Raw genomic sequence first — 17,553 nt, 5'->3', positions numbered from 1 at the left:
AATTTGTGATTTCGGGCTATATGATACCTGTGTCTCTGTGGTTCAGGTGCTGCAGGATAGTCTTCAAGATGGAGAAAGTGTGAGTGTGGATCAGGATGATGTCATCCTGCAGGATGGTTAAGAACGAAGCTGCTGCTGCCAGCTGGATCTCTGCTCCAGCTCCATTCAAGACCTCCTGAGTCAGACAGACAGGACATGTTATCTGTAGATCACACCATCGACTGTCCACTTACTGCCCACCTGAGTTACTGACAGTACTGACTGATGTAACCGTATACATACCCGGACTTTTGGTACGACCCGACGAAAGGTCTCAGCTGGGTTCTGACGCACAAGGCTCGGTAGGTTGCTGATGACATTTACTCTCTGCACCTCCAGACCCACACTAAGGGTTAGAGAATAGGACAGAAGATACATCATCTATGGATTATGAAAGAAAGTGAACCCTGAGGGACTCCACACCAGAATCCAGGGTTTGATATTTAAAAATGTTGAACCTGGATAGGAATGATGCCAAAAGTAAAATCTCGCTTTTGATCTAAATGATCTTCCAGTATTTCAACCTATTGGCAGGATGGATCATGCCTGTTCAGATGGTTACATCTGGATTCCCAGCGACTGAATTTGAACAAACCAACCAACAATGCAGAGTCTGTTTCACGAAAGATGCAAATAACCAAATGCATGTAAATTGTAAATTACAAATCTTAACAATAAACAAACCTTGTACCTTCTCAATTGTCTGGCCCTTAACCATCAATGACACCGCTACTCATTACATTACATTACAAAATTACAGACTTTGCATCTCCTTGCTCTCCCCTGCCACATGTTTCTGTGGATGATCGTTATTTCTCATGGAGGTTATATCTGATGGTGCTTGTCCCTGCAGTGGTCCTGCTGTACACCACCTCCCTAAGGTTTCTTCTCTTTTTTCCCCATTAAAGGATTTTTCATTTTTTGGGGGAGTTTTTCCTGTGCCGATGTGAGGGTTTCGGATACTGCATCTGTACAGACTGTAAAGCCCTCAGAGGCAAATTAGAAATTTGCGGATTTGGGCTATACAAGATCAAACTAATTAAATTGAATAGTGAGCGTCACAGGGGAAAAGCCAGGAAGACACTAGATCGCAATTGAGACAGGAAGCACTCAAAAAACGCAGACAAACTGACCAGGAGACAAGGGACATACATAGGTTTAAATACACTGGGAAGGTGCAGATGATTGGACACAGGAGGTGACAAATCATGGACACGGCAGACAATCAGAGGGTGAGAAAATACGTCAAGGAGGGAAGTGGAATTAACCCGGCGACACGAGAAGCAGAAAAATAGGAGATAAAACAGGAAATAAATCCCAAACAGTGACATTACCTCCCTTTCAAGGGATGAATGCAAGACGTCCCTAAAACATTTAAGGGCGAGTGGGTGGACATGGTGGAGGGATCCCTGGTGGTTCTGGCATCTGGACTCTGGTCTCCATCATATGTTTTAGGGGGACACCTGTGGGTATCACATTTCTGATCTTACCGGAACAAGTGTTTGGTTCTTACCTAAGAAGATAGACTGCTCTCTCAATGTCGTTCAGGTCTTCATCCACAGTCAGTTGATCTATCTCCTCGGCTGTCTGAAACAGACAGATTATAAATATTCATTAGTACATTTTGAAAAATTGACGTGTCACCTGTATATCATCACCGCAAGTTCAGTTGTTTTACCTGTGACTATTCTTACTGACTTAATAACAATTAAAAACAAAACTAATACAATCATAAAAATGTATAGTAGTTTAATATGATAATAATATATTAATGCAATAAGATAATCATATGAAGTAATATGAATACTTGAACAATGAGATAGATTTCATCATCAGATGGGGTTCAGCTGCTCTGAGTTCACCTTGAATAAAACCAGAGCTCTACAAGGCCATTTATGGCCTCTATCAGTCCTGTAGTCATAGTGTCCGTTTGCCACTCATCACCCTTCTGTTTGACACGTGGAGGAATTTCACAAAAATCTCATCGATTAACGCCATTAACTTTAACAGGCCTATTGAATATACATGTATATTTGTTGTAACTGAAATGAATGCTGATATTTCGAATAGTAACTCCCTGTCTACCCAACACCTAATGCAATTTTGTCAGGATCGTTCTTTTTCCAGTGGACAGCTACACATATACCAGCGCAGTGGTATATACAACATCCTGGCTTGATCACTGTATGTGTACAGCTGATACTCTAGACATGTTACAAACCCTTACCCCCCCACTTTATGGAAGTAAATCTATGTCATCGGGTTTTGAAAGAAAAGTGATTGAATTTCCAGGACTGAATATTTATGCATTGAAATTATGTATCTGAATGTTTTTCAACGTTAAAATACTGCAAAAAATGTAGCCGCTAAAAATTCAACCGCAAATAACTGAAGGCATAAAGAAGAGTTAAAGCCCCGTTATTATTGGACATGGCTACAATTCGGTCACCATGGTGCCGACAAGCCCAAGTTGTATTGGGTGCTCGCTCCTTATGCGCTCCTGATCTTGGATCTAGAATTGATTGCTCTTCCTTGAGGTCCCGGATGTTGTGGTTGAATTTTTTGCGGTTTAATTTTTTGCTCGGGAACCTGCCATCAAATTTGACACACGCAAACACACATAATTAATATAGCCGTCACAACCCATAAGATCTGGTTACCGCGGGGAATCCCAGTACAAAAACTAACTGCTCCCAAGCACTCCGTTACCAAAATAAACTCAAAATACCACCCAGTGGCTGAAAACCCAAAACACCACATGCGTTTACCCAGCTTTCCCACTGGCGCACCCTGGAAGCAATATAAACTGCACGGCAGGGACGAGACACTGAAAGGGCATAAGGAAAGTCAGCGGGGTGTGGTCAGTGCACACCACTATTGGGGTACCACAGCCACCAACATAAACATAAAAAATGCCTCAAAGCCATGATTCTTTTTCAATGACTGCATTCCCCGAGGACTAAAAATACGATATTCAGTGGAATGGTCGTGTCTCAATTCTCCTCCCTGAGCCACCTTCCTCTCACCTCCTACCATAAACATAAAACCGTCATGGATAAATGGCCAGTAGGCATCCAATCTCCCAGGACAAGAATCCCGTACCTGCCAGTCCAGACCCTCAGGAGCAATGGCTGGAGGAACACGTGCAACTAAACCAACACCCTTAGCATGAGAACCATACACAGCATGACTAGGTCGAATTTTCAATGAAGTCAACAGTCAACTTTCCAATGTGCTCGTTTGTGACAATAATTATAAATCCGCTCTGTACTGCGCAGACTTCCAATGGCTCCATCCGGAACCGTTCTACCCGGCCTGCCCAATGACTCCTCACCCCCAGCATCACCCAACCTGCCTCTTTGTGTCAGTACATAATAGTTAGAGAGTGCTGTGGCAGCAGCAGTGGTTGTCACCTTCTACCAGAGGTGGGACAAAGTCACTGTTAGGCAAGTCACAAGTAAGTCTCAAGTCGTTGCCCTCGAGTCCCGAGTCAAGTCGAGTCAAAGACGAGGCAAGTCCCAAGTCGAGTCCAAAGTCAAAGCCAACAAGTCTCAAGTCGAGTCCAAAGTCTTACCATTTTAGTTTCGAGTCATTTCGAGTCCTTTTATTATATTGGGGACGGGGAACCCTGGGTGATGGTGCGCTGCCTCACAGACCTAGACTACGTAGGGAAGGGTAATGGTGGATCGACTGTGACTGTGTTATAGTACTGTAACGCTCACCCCAATGCTGCAGCGTAAATAAGGAGGCAATGACTGGCTTGCAACTCCGGTGCATTTATTTATATAAAACAACTCAACTTCGGTCACTGTTGGCCGTCACCACGCCGAACGAACACTTCCGCATACACGGCCCTCCAAAACTCGGGTTGTCTCGCGTAGCTACAGCTGGTAACGGAGCATAACGTGAACACATGCAACATCTGCATAACTGATTAACTAATAACATTAACTCAGCTCATTACAGTACTTTGACATAATGTTGGCGAGGATTTCCATCGGAGTCTGAATCCGGGTTCAAAAATCCCGATTTTGTAACCATGAACGAGCTGTCTCGTTGATACGGTCAAATGGACTGCAGTGATTGGATGTCGTGCAGGAAGCGCTCTCTGCATACAGGTGGCGCACATTTTTTTGACAGATGCAGATAAACAGAGCGGCGCGGCCGTGTGAAAATGTTTTCCCCCAGTTTTCATGGGAAGTAGCAAGTCTTCTCGAGTCAAAAGGCTCGAGTCCAAGTCAAGTCACGAGTCATCGATGTTAAAGTCCAAGTCGAGTTGCAAGTCTTTGTACGTTTTGTCGAGTCGAGTCTCGAGTCATCAAATTCATGACTCGAGTCTGACTCGAGTCCAAGTCACATTACTCGAGTCCACACCTCTGCCTTCTACTCACTGATGTATACAGCAACACACGACGGAACAGCATTTTTAAACTACTCCAGGACCATAAGATCACCTAAATGCTTAAATTCATCCACACCCAAGGCTGCACACCATCGAGTTAACGGGATAGTCCGAACGCAAATTCCAGATGACTCTGACCGTCCCCCAAGTTCCTAAAACGTTGCTGGTAGGCTTCAGGAAGCAGCTCATGGGCCTGTAAAACCGCTGTTTTCACAGACAAATATTCCAGGCTGGCCGCATTAGTTAATGAAGAGTATGCTTCCTGGGCCCTACCCATCAGCATGCACTGCAGCATTAGTGTGCGTGCTGAATCTGACCAATTACGAGCATTAGCCACTCGCTCAAACAACAACAAAAACTTTGGATCTCTTTCGGCAAAAATGTCGGCAGGAGCCTCAAGTTACCCAAGACATTCCTATTCAACCCAAAAGCAGGCCACCTTCCCTAACTAAAGCAAGTTTAGCTTGCTTCACCTCCAACTTGGACTGCTCGGTCTCTTGGTGCAATCTCTCCACCCAATTATTTCTCTAATTGTGCCTGTATCTGAAACGTATCATGGTCAAGTTGCAACATAAGTAATTCTCTCTGTCCTACAAAGATTAAACCAGCTGCCGCCAGGGGCGGTGCCCACGAGGGATCTTGGACAACAGCTGACGCCTCTTTCGTCAAAATCTTTTTCTCAAACAAACTTGATCTCAAAATGGCCCTCACTCTCAGACGTTTAATTGTAATGTAATGTAATAATGATCTAGTGGTCTTCTCTTCTTATTGTGCTGGTTTGCAGTAATTGCTTTGAATCTAGCTAAATTTCCCTTAATTTTCCATGAGAAGAATGTGATTTTATATGGTCTCCTGAGTCTTGAAATAAATAAGTCTTAAGTCATCAAAAACACAATAAGTAAGTGAAGTTAACTCGGGGAGTCATCAGTTACACAATAAACTGTGTGTGTGTGTGTGTGTGTGTGTGGGGGGGGGGGGGGGGGGACTTGGCGTTTCTCCCACAGGAGGAGGTCACCTCTTGGCTCTGCACACTTCAACCTGAGGTTAATTTAAGTTATTAAAGTATTTTGTCATGATTCTGAGTAATAATAATTTAAATTATTATAGAGTTGAATAATATACATACACTTTCAAAAGGGAATGTTTTTTAAATCTACTTACTGATTTAAAAAAGAGTGATTCAACTTTGATTAATAATTAATATAAACATTAAATAAGTTTTATCAGGCGTAATCAGTATAAAATATGGAATAACACTATTAATATATCTCCCCGTCAGCTGTTTATTATTAAATTACATAATAAAAAAGTGAAACACATTCATCATTGTAATAATAATATAAAATATAGTAAAGATCATTAATGTTTTTCTGACCGGAATATTTTTTGTGGTTAAGTGAACCATGGATAAAGTGATTATTTGGTTATTGCTATAGATGAATTTGTCAATGAAGAACCAAAGATCCTAGCCGTCTGTCAGACTGTCTGCAGTGAGACAGTTTGACAGACAGACAGAAACTGCGTCATGTTGCGCAGATAGCGGGTCTCCCCTGCGCTTCCTGCTCATCGTCCTCCCACTGCCTGTCACATTCACACCTTCCTCTTCTTCATGACTACACATGGCACATGCCACATGTCAAACACGACATGTCCAGCTAATGAAGAAGTCAACCCGCGTCACGTCCACATTCATAAAACGACGAGATACCTTGAGACTCCTGCGGATGGGCCTCTCGATGAAGGCGAGCTCCTGCAGCTCCTCCAGCGGTCCGTACAGCAGGCTGCACTGGTTCCCAGTCATCCTGGAGCTGGAGAACATCTCTCACTGGAAGGCTCCCAGTACCAGACTGGTGGTGAGTGAGAGAGCAGAACTCATGCTGACGAGAGGAGGAGGGAGAGGCGGGGGGGCTAGTGCCGAGCGTTTCCAAGGAGATCCCCCCCCACTCACCACACTCCGTTCAGAATTCTAATAATATAATAAATCTTCGGTCATCTGATGACGTTGCAATGTGTCCAAGGTTCAAAGTGAATCTTTAATGAATCACCAGCGTCCCTTTTTCTTTTCGGCGAGCAGTGACACCTCCCAGTCGCGATTGTTTACGTCACACGTCCCTTGTTATCAAGAACATCTGTTGAATATAACTCACCGGTTTGTTTCAGGAGGAAAAAGTGGATCCGCTCTCTTTCTCTCTCTGTCTGTCTCGTTCTCTCTTTCCCTCTCTGTCTCTCTACCGCTGTTTCTTTGTCTGTCTGTCTCTCTCCCTTTTCTCTCTCTCTCTCTCTCTCTCTCTCTTGTCGAATAGAAGGGACGCTAGTGATTTATTAAAGATTCACTTTGAACGTCTGACACAATGCGACGTTTCCATGGAAACCGGTTCAGCTGCTGCAGTGCAGCTTTGCCTCTGGCACAGTCGGTTCATATGACTAACTGAATTCTACATTCTTATTTTATGTTATATACATAATATATATTATTGTATTTTATATACATGTTCTGGGTTCAGGTGAGTATACATTATATTGTTCTACTGTGTGTAACATATACAATACGATTTTATACACATATATACATGTCCTGGGCCCATATGAGTATATATAATAATATATACAGATTTCTCAGGTCAGACTCTTCTAGGTTTTTCCGTTTCTCTGATCTTCGTCCAGAGCCTTGTGTCACAGCTTTGGCATCTTGTGAAGACGTGAAAGCAGCACAGCTTCAGGGTCCAGACCCAGAAGCACACAGAGAGGCCAACTGGAAGGTCCACGGTAAGAAGAGTTTGTTTCATCAGCTGCTCAATAGCCCTAAGCAGATGTCCATTGAGACATATATTCATATATACATGTATAACTTAATACTACTTATGTTGTTATTGACATGTAATGTAATGTAATACTATAATGTTATTTTATTGTAATGTTTTATTATATCATGTCTTTGTTGAGTTGTTATTTTTATAGGATATTGTGTTTTTCATTATGAAACTAACTATTGGATGTTGTGTAATACTTTAGTTATTAATTGGTCTTAGTGGAGTATATGGTCAAGTAGCTGACACTCAGGTAAAACAATGAAAGGCTCAAAGGTCAATGTTTAGAGTGGGGGCTCTGATGATCGATACCATTGATGTCAATGTGTTTTTGACATAAAGTGTAACTGTTGTCTGAAGACCCTGTTCTGCTCTCACTCACTTTGAATACTTTGGCTTGAAGACAGAGAAAGAAACACCACTGACCTCCATAACTTACAGCAGGTTGAGCCAAACTTTAAGAGCCTCAAATAACCTGCTGCATCCATGCTGAGCTTATTTATTCCAGTAGCTTTGGATTTAATGGGAAACCCTCCTGCTGAATTTCACAGAGGTGTTCTGACAGCAGTTTTTCTTAACAATTGTGCCTCTTTCCGTCCGATAGATCCATGATGGCGGTGTCTGAGGTGAATCTGGATGACTACAGTGTTTACAGCCACCTGACTGATGAGGAGCTGCTGCAAATCGCTGTGGAAAGAAGCCTCTGTGAGAAACTACATCCGGGACATGTAGAGCTCATTGGATCAAACCCAGACCAGAGACGTCCTGATCCCTTAAGACACGTGACCTATGACCCTTCATCCCAACCTCATCTTCTAGACCCTGCCTGTGTACACCAATGTGTAAAACCCCCTAATAGCTTGTCCCAGTTCCTCTACGAAGCCCCCAGGAGGTGAGTAAATGAAGTGAACAGACCAGAGATCCGGTAAAAACATCTGCAATCAAACAAGAACATCGGCAATCAATCAAATACTTCTGCAATTAGTGCATAACAGCTGTAATCTGTGAAAACTCGGGCTGTCAAAAATAGCGCGTTAACAACGTTAATTAGTTGTTTGTTGTTAATTACGTACATTTTTTTAACACATTTCACGCATGCGCAGTGTGACAAATTATTCCGGTCAGGAAAGTACCTCTTCCTCTAGGGAATGCACTTCATCCTATACAACACATTACTGCCACCTGCAGGCATATGTCAGGCCGTCAGGTTCAGCAAGTTCGTTCAGTCCACACTGAATGTTCGCTGCCATTAACAAAATCAACCTCAGATCATGTGACCAACACAATAGCAAAAAAACACGTTGGAATTCGAATGGTCAAGCGCGTGAGCAGAAATAAAGAGGCCGTCATCTGAAACGGCTGCCCAGTGATGGATGGTGCAGCAATATTGTTGTTCGTGTGGAAATCGGGAGAAATTCGGGAGAAAGGTCGGTCCGGGAGATTTTCGGGAGAGGCTTTGAAATTCGTGAGTCTCCCGGAAATATCGGGAGGGTTGACATGTCTGGTCATCGCAGCCCTGGACCATCAGGAGCACAAACTCGTTTTGCCGCAGCAGAGTGGGATAAACTGCAGAGGCTGGAGACCCTTCTAGAGCCATGCAGGGAAATCAGTATGTAACTTATCAAATAACATTGATTTGATTATTTTCTGGAATGAATTAAACCAAGTCAAATATCAATAATATGTATTTATGTAAAAAATAATAATGATGATAATAATAATGATAATTATGTATCTGTGTCCTGTTATTTATCTTTGGTATGCATTTCAGAAAGAAAAAATGGTTAGGATTAAGGTGTAATTGCAAATAGTGATTAATCCTGATTAATCCACTGAAAATTCTGATTAATTTGATTAAAATTTTTAATCATTTGACAGCCCTAGTGAAAACATAAAAAAAAAACTTGTATTCAGTTATCTGCAATCAGTCAAAAACCTATACAAGCAGTCAAAAATCAACAGTTGTTTGGATGTTTTTAAATGTTTTTAACTGATTGGAGATGTTATTAGGTGATTGCTGATGTTCGCAAACATCTCCAATAACTCAATAAGATTTGAAATCATTCAGTACAACTGCAATCAGTCAGCAACATCTGCGTTCATCATCTACAAACAGTCGGCAACATCTGCTAGTGGTCAACAACATCGGCCATCACTAAATAAATTCTGCAACTAGTCAACTGCATCTATTAACAGTATGAACATCAGAATCAGAAATCCTTTATTGCTATGTATGTTAAACATACAGGAATTTGTCTTGGTGATTGATGCAATATAATAAAATAGAATGAAATAATATCAAGTAAAACACAATTAAAATATACAAGCAAAAATAAAAAACATAAAATGACAAGTACGTTGAAAGAAATTCTATGTTGGACTACTATGCAAATATCCTGGCGATGGAGTGCCTGGGTCAGTGGGGTTCTCGGACTTAGTTCATGAGACCCACTGATAACGGGAAAAAGCTGTTTCTGTGGCGAGAGGTTTTGGTCCTGATGGACCGTAGGCACCACCATTGTCTTTGGCAGGCTGGATTTTTTCAGCTGCCTTAGGAGCTGCTGAGCCTTCATGGTGATCTCGTTCTTCTGAGTTTGTATCCTCATGGTTTAAATGCACTTATTGTATTGAAGCTAATTAGCATAATTTCAGGAACAGGACAACGCCTCCAACACGCATCTTCCTCTATTCCCATAAATACAGCTCAACCAACTCTTCTCATTCTCAAGTACGCATTCTAAAACCTAACACTCCCAGCCCTTTTCTTTTTCTCTCCCTCTTTTCCACCCTTTTCGTAGTGCCCTGAGCTGATTCGCCACGGCAGATCCTCGGACGTAGCTCCCGACCCACTAGACGAAATCGATCTACAACACATTCACTCACGTTAAACGCATTCAATGGATGGCGTGGTTCTTGCTAGTGAAAGTCGCTTTGGATAAAAGTGTTAAAAGTGATAAAAGTGCTAAATAACATGTAATGTAAATGATTAGATGGTTAGAGGTCTATTGAAAAGGTTATGAACATGAAAGCTTCCGATCTCCCTCTTCCTATAGCTAGCTACGCAAATAATAAGTTAACTTGCTAAACACTGTATCGCTAGTTTGATATCATAACCATCACCATATGTATACAATACGTTAGGTATACAGACCCAGACATAAATTATACAGTTGACATCTGTCACATATAAATATAATAACTTAACTTGACAGGATTTAAACTTAGAGATCTAAACACTGAACAAGTCATGTTTTTTTGATTAATGGAGAAAGTATTTTAAATGCAAAACTACTCCTCTCTGAAGAATTTTGTTAGAAATTAAGTTATAGGTTTTATCAACCCTAACAAATACAAATTTGAAAAAATACTCAAAAAGTTATTGAAATGGTAAGTTTTATTGAAATGCTGCCCATCTCTGCCCACAAGTTAGCGAAAATTAGCAAAAAACATACATGTTTCGAAAGCTCCTTTAGAAATGACACAGAAGAGCCAACAACAAAACATAATATTACAAGAAGTATCAGGAGTGATACTTGCCTAACTTTGAAGACCAGATCAGTCAATAACATCGCTAATCAGTCAACAACCTCTGCAATCAGTCAATAACCAGCTAACAAACATTTTGATGATGTTGTCCTCAATCTGGTTGGATGGTGAGCTCATCATTGTTGCATTGTGATGATTCTCCATTTTTTCCCCATCAAAGGGTTTTTCCTCTACCCATGTGAAGATTTTGGGACAGAGTGTCACATGTGTACAGACTGTAAAGCCACCTGAGACAAATTTGTAATTTGCGATTCTGGGCTATATAAAATGAAATACCTTCTTTGATACATATATTTGTTTCATACGGCAGAAGTCATTGCTCTTATAGATTCTCTCTGCTTCATATACAATGACCAACCAGTATTACTCGGGTTATCATTCCTAGCAGAGTGAGATATTTCATCAGATACCTGGTCCTACCTATCATATAATTTCCTCCACAATCTTCAGTGGGCTATATTAAGGGCAAAATGTATGTTTACATAGAGTTTTAATTAGTTGTTTACAGTTACATCTGAATGTTCCCTTTTTTCTTCCGCCTTTCCTTCAGTCAGTTGAGTCCTCTGCAGTGCCTGATTTTGAATGGAGATGCAGCTGCTCTGATGTCTTTGGTCCGACAGAGCTTCGGTGGTCTGATGGAGCCCGATAACGAAGGCTGGATAGCTCTTCATGAAGCGGCTTTTTACGGTCAGCTGCAATGTCTCACAATCCTCATAAAAGGTGAGGAGCTGGTTTTTGATCATCGAATGAAAGAGAGGAATTTGTTTGTCTGATACCTTTTTCTTTGGGGTGACTGCACCTTTAATAATGCATGAGTCCGTTTGATTCCATGAGTTCAGTAAAAGGAGAACCAGTCGTCTACATCGATTTAAAATCCCAAATGTGTCATGTTTCATTTTCTAGCAATCTACCAATATGCTGATGACTTGGTTTTGTAATTCTCCATTTCTCTTAAAATGGCAATACAACTCAGTAGATACTTTAACTGATATTGCAGTGATATTCACTTTCTTTCCTTACTACAAATTCATCTTTGGGGTCAATTTATTTTGCAACACATAACTCTTTTAAATCATTAAAGTAAAACTTGATCTTCACTGAGCAACCTCAGAATGTGAACTGACACTTAAATTGATTTAACTAGTAACCAAGGACCAGAAGGCAGAAGACATTTCTTTAAAATCATAACCTTTGTATTTACCCTCTCTATGAGGTGTGATGGAATTCTTTGGTTTGCTCATTAAAGCGTCCAGCACTGTAAAGAATTTCCCTGTTAATTTACAGGTATCTAGAGGTATTCTACAGCATAACTACTGTAGATTACAACAACAGCATAGTACTGTAAAAATACAGTACAGTACTTTATAGAAATAGCATTATACGGTTATTTTACTGTTCCTACCAGAATGCCCATGAACAGTTAATTATTGTAAAATGTTTTACTGTATGACACTGTTATAATTTAATTATCTTTTTCTACGTTAAGTTGACACGTGTTTCTGTTCACATACACATAGCTCTCTGTTCAGTTAGTGAAAGTAAAGTGTCTTTTATTAATCCAAAGTTCTCGAATTACAGCTTCCCTTCTTCCTATGAGTATCGCTGTTCTATGGAATAACCCAATTTCTTCTTAATAACAAATGTCACAAGAAATAATGGTTTTGTTATGCCAAAGGCATGGAAGCAGAAAACAAGGTCCCGGACCTGGGGGAAAACTCAAGGCACTTTCAATACACGTCTGATTAGATCTAGTTCTCGGGCCGTAGAAATTGAAATCTTCTCCTTCCTCCATGCAGCGATGTTCTGCATAGACAAATGGGATCAAAAAGAAGAGGTGCTCTGAGATTCTTCTAATCAGAAAGTTCCCACACAGCTGGTGTCGTGGAACTTCCTCAGGATCAAAATTATGATTTTATGAGCTTTAGACATTATTATAGTAAAACATATTTTTTTCCATTAGCCATTATAAGTACAATTTAAGTGCTACAATTTGTTAGGGTTTTTAGGTGACGTAAAGTCTGAAGCGGTGTGTCTTTAGTTTGAAGATGTATCTTGTTGAGTGCTTTTTACATTACAGCTGATGCTTTTTTCCAAAGCGACGTACAATAAGTGCATTTCCACATAGATACAAACTCAGAAGAACAAGATACAAACTCAGAAGAACAAGTAACAAGAAAGTAAATTTTTCATCAAATAAGTTTCAAAACATATATACATATATAGAAAAGTGCCATTATAAATACAATTTAAGTGCTACCACTACCTTTTCTCTCAGTGAGGGAGGAATAAGCAGCTTGATGCAGAGCGGAGTGTGCGGGTTGGGATGTAGGATTTGACCATGATCTGGATGTAGACTGGACCTGATTAATTCACAGCATGGTACATGAGCACCAGTGGTTTGAACTGGATGTGGGCAGCCACTGGTAACCAGTGAAGAGAGCGGAGGAGTGGAGTAGTGTGGGAGAATTTAGGAAGGTTAAAGACCAGTCGAGCCAGGAAAGAGTTACAATAATCAGGTCAGAAGATGACAAGAGGCTGAAGCAGTACCTGCGCTGCCTTATGAGTGAGAAGGGGTAGTATTGTCCTGATGTTGTACCTACAGGATCTTGTTGTTGCTGTAATGTTCGGCGTCAAGGAGAGTTGCCTGTCCAGTGTCACAACGAGGTTCCTAGTGGTCAAATTGGGCAAAATGGGCTTCCAGCTCACATGAAACAGGCAGCCGTCACTCACAGAGTCATCTCAGGGAGACATGTCCTCATGTGCAAGAGCTGTTGACCACCATCCTCGGCTTGTTGAAAGAAAAGATGCCAGAAGTGAGATCTGGAAATAGTTTAGGTACGAAGTATTTATCATTTTACGCATTTTTTTGGTCTCAAAAAGAAGAAATGTCCGGGTAAAAGAGGATGTCTCCTTGGTCTTGTGTTGCATTTTCTGATGTTTGACTGTTAGGAAAGTTGTTGTCAAGCTCGCTAACACAGCTACAGGGCTGCGATCTCTCACAGTTTCCCCGTGTGACAAACACACTCTGGTCCCGGCTTAAGGTTTTCTGTACACCAACTCTCTTGGCTCTGTCAGGAAGTAAGACCCAGCAAGTTTGACCCTTGACCTATGTTTGCCCTCAGCTTATCCCGACTCTGTGAACAGACGTACTTTGAAGAGTCAGACCGCTCTGCTGCTGGCTGCAGGTCGAGGAAACGTTTCCTGTGTTGACTTCCTCCTGAAGAACGGAGCCAATCCAAATATCTATAACAAGGAAGGAGAGACACCACTGTTCGCAGGTCAGGTGACACCACAGACCTGCTGAGAGAAGCTGTGACGTGCCTCGCGTAACCTGGGTTCACAGGGAAAGAATCATGAGGCAAATAACTTAAACTAAACGGGGGGTCTTATTATGGTTTTTCAGCCTGTGAGCAACCGAGTGAAGACATTGTAGAGCTGCTGCTGAGATCTGGAGCTCAGGTAAATCGCTGCAGCCTTCAGGGAACCAGTCCTCTTCATGAAGCCTGCAGGCATGGACAGCTAAAGCTCTGCAGATTGCTGCTGGAGGCTGGAGGACACCTCCACATCAAAAATATCTACGGTATCCAATCGTTCTTCATCGCTGCTCAGCACGGACACACTGACATCATTGAACTGCTCGCTGGTGAAGGTCTGCCAAATACGGGTCTCATATTTATGTCATTGCAAGGGCTGATGTTAATAGTGTTTATGGAGGATTTAATTGTACCTCTGGTGCAGATGTTAAGGTTTTTTCTAAAGGTGCTTCTGTCCCTCAGGTGCAGATATAAATGAACAGGCAGGAGATGGAGCCTCACCGCTTTTTGAAGCCTGTAAGAACGGCCATGTTTCTGGTGTCAATGCCCTGCTGGTTCTGAAAGCTGACGCTAACCGGCCCATGAAGTCGGGCTTGCTTCCTCTCCATGTGGCCATTCAGAACAAACATTCACGGTCAGAAATCCTTTCTGTCTGTCACCTTTAGATAGAACCTGAATCTTTTTTTCAGGACAGATCTGCAGGTAATCTCTCTCACAGGTATATTTTTTTCTCCAGAATTGTGTCACTTCTGATTCCAGTGACCAGCCGGGTCAGAATCCAGCACAGCGGCATCAGTCCGCTGCACGTTGCCGCAGAGAACAACAGCAATGATATCATGGAGTTGCTGATCAAGTCCGGCTTCGATGTGAACAGGAAGCTGTCAAAGGACCGCTCCAAGATGTACAAAGATCGCCGTAGTACACCGCTCTACTTCTCTGTGTACAACGATAACCTGCAGGCCACCAAGATGCTGCTGGATGCCGGAGCGGACCCCAACCTCGACGTCTTCAACGCGCTGCTCATCGCTGTGCAACTGGGCCGGATGGACATGGCAGTGCTGCTACTGAAGTATGGCGCCAACGTCAATGCTCAGGTGTCTCCGCAGCTGTCCTGGTTCCCGGTGGCTCTCCTGCTGAAAATGGAGTCTTTGCCAATGTTGAAGCTCCTGCTGGATAACGGCTGTGATGCCCGGCCCTGTTTCAACTGTCCGTATGGCCAGAAGAGTCATCCGGCCCCGAGTCCGGCACTCCTGCCCATTGAGGAGATGCGTCACAGCAGAGAAGCACCGCCGTCGAGCTGCCTTCAGGTCAGAAGTGACCAAAACTGTCAGTATTAAACAAAGCCTGTGAATTTGTTCACCAAAGTGTCTCCTCCATGTTATTTCAGTTTTGTGAGGCGGTGTCCTGCTCTTCCCTCTGCCTGGCAGCAGGTCCGATTATCTCGCTGCTCTTGGATTACGTCAGTCACGTCTGCCTCTGCTCTCGGCTGCTGGAGGTCCTGGAGAGTCGCAGCGACTGGATGGACATCAAGCTGAAAGCTCGTAAGAAATGACAGGAGATGGCCATAGCAACAGCATCTATGGGTATGCAGGGCTCCATATTTCCAAAAAAACGTTCCCTAGTTATTAGAAAGGTACCATGCATCTTTCTTTTTACACTTCTTTTTGTGAGACTAAAATGTTCCTGAGCTCTTAAAAACAGGTGAGAATTGTGGAAACTAATCTATCAAAACAGGCATCAATATTTATCGCTGAGATGAGGCAAACTCCCCCTTTGGGAGTTCAGACAATAATGGTGGTGGTTGAGAAAGAATTGCTCCAATTCTATGATATGTCCGTTTTGTTGAAGATTGTAGGTGTCAAGGGTGGTGGCAAGTCATCTTTGGTGCGTGCACAAATGACAACTGACAACAACAACCGTTTTTAACATTTGACGGCACTGATGCAAAAGGTTTACGTAATGGTGCCCACGATTGATTGGCTTGTACTACCAGACATGCCGACTGTAGTTTCCTGCCTCTCGTGTCCCTGGTTCAAAAATATTAAGTAATATTAAGGATGTTTGCTCAATGATAAACGTGTGGGGCTCTTTAAAGTGCTGTTTGGATGTGCTTAAGCATACAATGTCTCTCCGCGGGACAGTTCCCTCGGCATGGAAGTATGATGCAAAGACGGTGAAGTCTGGTGCCCGATCCGAGTCAACGTGCTATCAAACGGGCTAACGGCTTGCACTATGTACCGCTGGCAATCATCCAGATGCAGTTTCTGTAGAAGTCGATGAAACGAGCAGTCTGCGCCTACGGATGTTATTTAGTTATTTAAACATGACTCCGTTTGATGGTCCGACGTGAGTAGTACTTCCACAACAAGTACAGAGTCGCTATGTCTTCCACGGTTGATGCAGAGGAAAAACAATGGCAGAAAGTTGAACTGTTTCAGGGTGATAAACCATGCCCCCGTTGCGCCGGGCGCAATTACGCGATAGACGCGAATTGACCACAAATGCACTCAGTGTCCTGCGGCGCGTTTAGAGCGTTTGAGGCATCGCGTTCGGTGTGAACGCAGCATTAGTCACAGGGGTTATGTACTTCATCCAAGAGCATAATAAAAGTTAGTGATAGCTCTCGTACGTTCACTCCATATCTTTCTTTTCTGTTCTAATAAGAATAAGTGAGTGAACAGTGTTTACAAATCAAAACCTTTTTCATAATTTCCAGGATGATGGTTCCATCCCTCAGTCTTGTCCCTGCTGTGTTTTCTTTTCAGTTCCTCCACACCCTTTGATGCAGCTCTGCAGGTTGGAGATCAGACGTTTGGTTGGAGTCCAAAGACTCAAACTGATCTGCACTCTGCCGCTTCCGACGAGACTCATCGGTTTCTTGAACCATAATACAACTCCTCAATCACCTGAGGTCCCCTGTTTTGAGATCGATGCAACACAAAGTGACTTGTAGATACATATCTAGGGTTAGAGTTGTATGTATATATATATATATATATATATATATATATATATATATATATATATATATAAACGCCCAATTATTTTATCGTGCGCTAACGCATCTTTTTTTATAGTATTCATCAAATGTCACATGTGAGCATTGGGGGCGGGCCTTAGACTGCTGCAGTACAGACAGAAACATGGAAAAATGTACCAAATGCTAACGTAGACGGTGTTGTTTTAATGGCAGTTGATGAAACCAAAATTGGTATAAACCACTACTGTTGTGTTTTTAAAGACACACAAGACTTATTAAATTGCTTGTTAGTTTATCTTTGTTCATTACACATCCAAAAGTCACCTGTGGAATACAAAATGACTCCTAAGCTTAAATAACAATAGCATTGTTTTTGGAACGCTTTGTGTGTGCTGTGGTCACTTCACTGTCATTCTGATTTCATACCAGATCAACCGTATAATAAAATCCTCACATGTCCCAACA

The 17,553-nt window shown here is 42.2% G+C and overlaps 2 protein-coding genes across 4 annotated transcripts in view; one reads left to right on the top strand and one right to left on the bottom strand.

Annotated features, from left to right (window-relative positions):
- Positions 1-6,291, bottom strand: part of ppp4r4 (protein phosphatase 4, regulatory subunit 4) — a 16,483-nt gene extending 10,192 nt beyond the window's left edge. For both annotated transcript variants that reach the window (XM_037448931.2, XM_037448932.2), the window contains exons 1-4: positions 6,150-6,291; positions 1,553-1,626; positions 283-385; positions 28-175 (exon numbers count right to left, since the gene is read on the bottom strand). In XM_037448931.2, coding sequence (XP_037304828.2) covers positions 28-175; positions 283-385; positions 1,553-1,626; positions 6,150-6,260 — 436 coding nt within the window. In that variant the 5' untranslated portion in view covers positions 6,261-6,291. The remainder of the gene's footprint in view (positions 1-27; positions 176-282; positions 386-1,552; positions 1,627-6,149) is intronic.
- Positions 6,174-17,553, top strand: LOC119194671 (ankyrin repeat and SOCS box protein 2-like). Of its 2 annotated transcripts, XM_037448933.2 has the most exons (10): positions 6,174-6,294; positions 7,106-7,207; positions 7,853-8,140; positions 11,345-11,514; positions 13,917-14,072; positions 14,198-14,443; positions 14,571-14,742; positions 14,845-15,415; positions 15,496-15,649; positions 16,874-17,553. In XM_037448933.2, the coding sequence occupies exons 3-10, from the start codon at positions 7,857-7,859 to the stop codon at positions 17,059-17,061; spliced, it is 1,941 nt and encodes a 646-aa protein (XP_037304830.2). In that variant the 5' UTR covers positions 6,174-6,294; positions 7,106-7,207; positions 7,853-7,856; the 3' UTR covers positions 17,062-17,553. The 2 variants fall into 2 exon arrangements, with proteins under 2 accessions (XP_037304830.2, XP_037304832.2); XM_037448935.2 differs by lacking the exon at positions 6,174-6,294 and having other exon boundaries at positions 7,100-7,207; positions 15,496-15,691; positions 16,874-17,013.

Source organism: Pungitius pungitius, chromosome 20 (genome assembly GCF_949316345.1).
Source record: "Pungitius pungitius chromosome 20, fPunPun2.1, whole genome shotgun sequence".
Classification (NCBI taxonomy): Eukaryota; Metazoa; Chordata; class Actinopteri; order Perciformes; family Gasterosteidae; genus Pungitius; species Pungitius pungitius.
This window is presented reverse-complemented; position numbering and strand designations above follow the sequence as displayed.

Excerpts from the sequence above, each read along its gene's own strand:
- LOC119194671 (XM_037448933.2), top strand. The coding sequence starts at position 7,857 with ATGATGGCGGTGTCTGAGGTGAATCTGGATGACTACAGTGTTTACAGC. Across the intron at positions 11,515-13,916 it reads TCTCACAATCCTCATAAAAG|CTTATCCCGACTCTGTGAAC; the intron begins GTGAGGAGCTGG and ends GTTTGCCCTCAG. Across the intron at positions 15,650-16,873 it reads GGACATCAAGCTGAAAGCTC|TTCCTCCACACCCTTTGATG; the intron begins GTAAGAAATGAC and ends TTTTCTTTTCAG.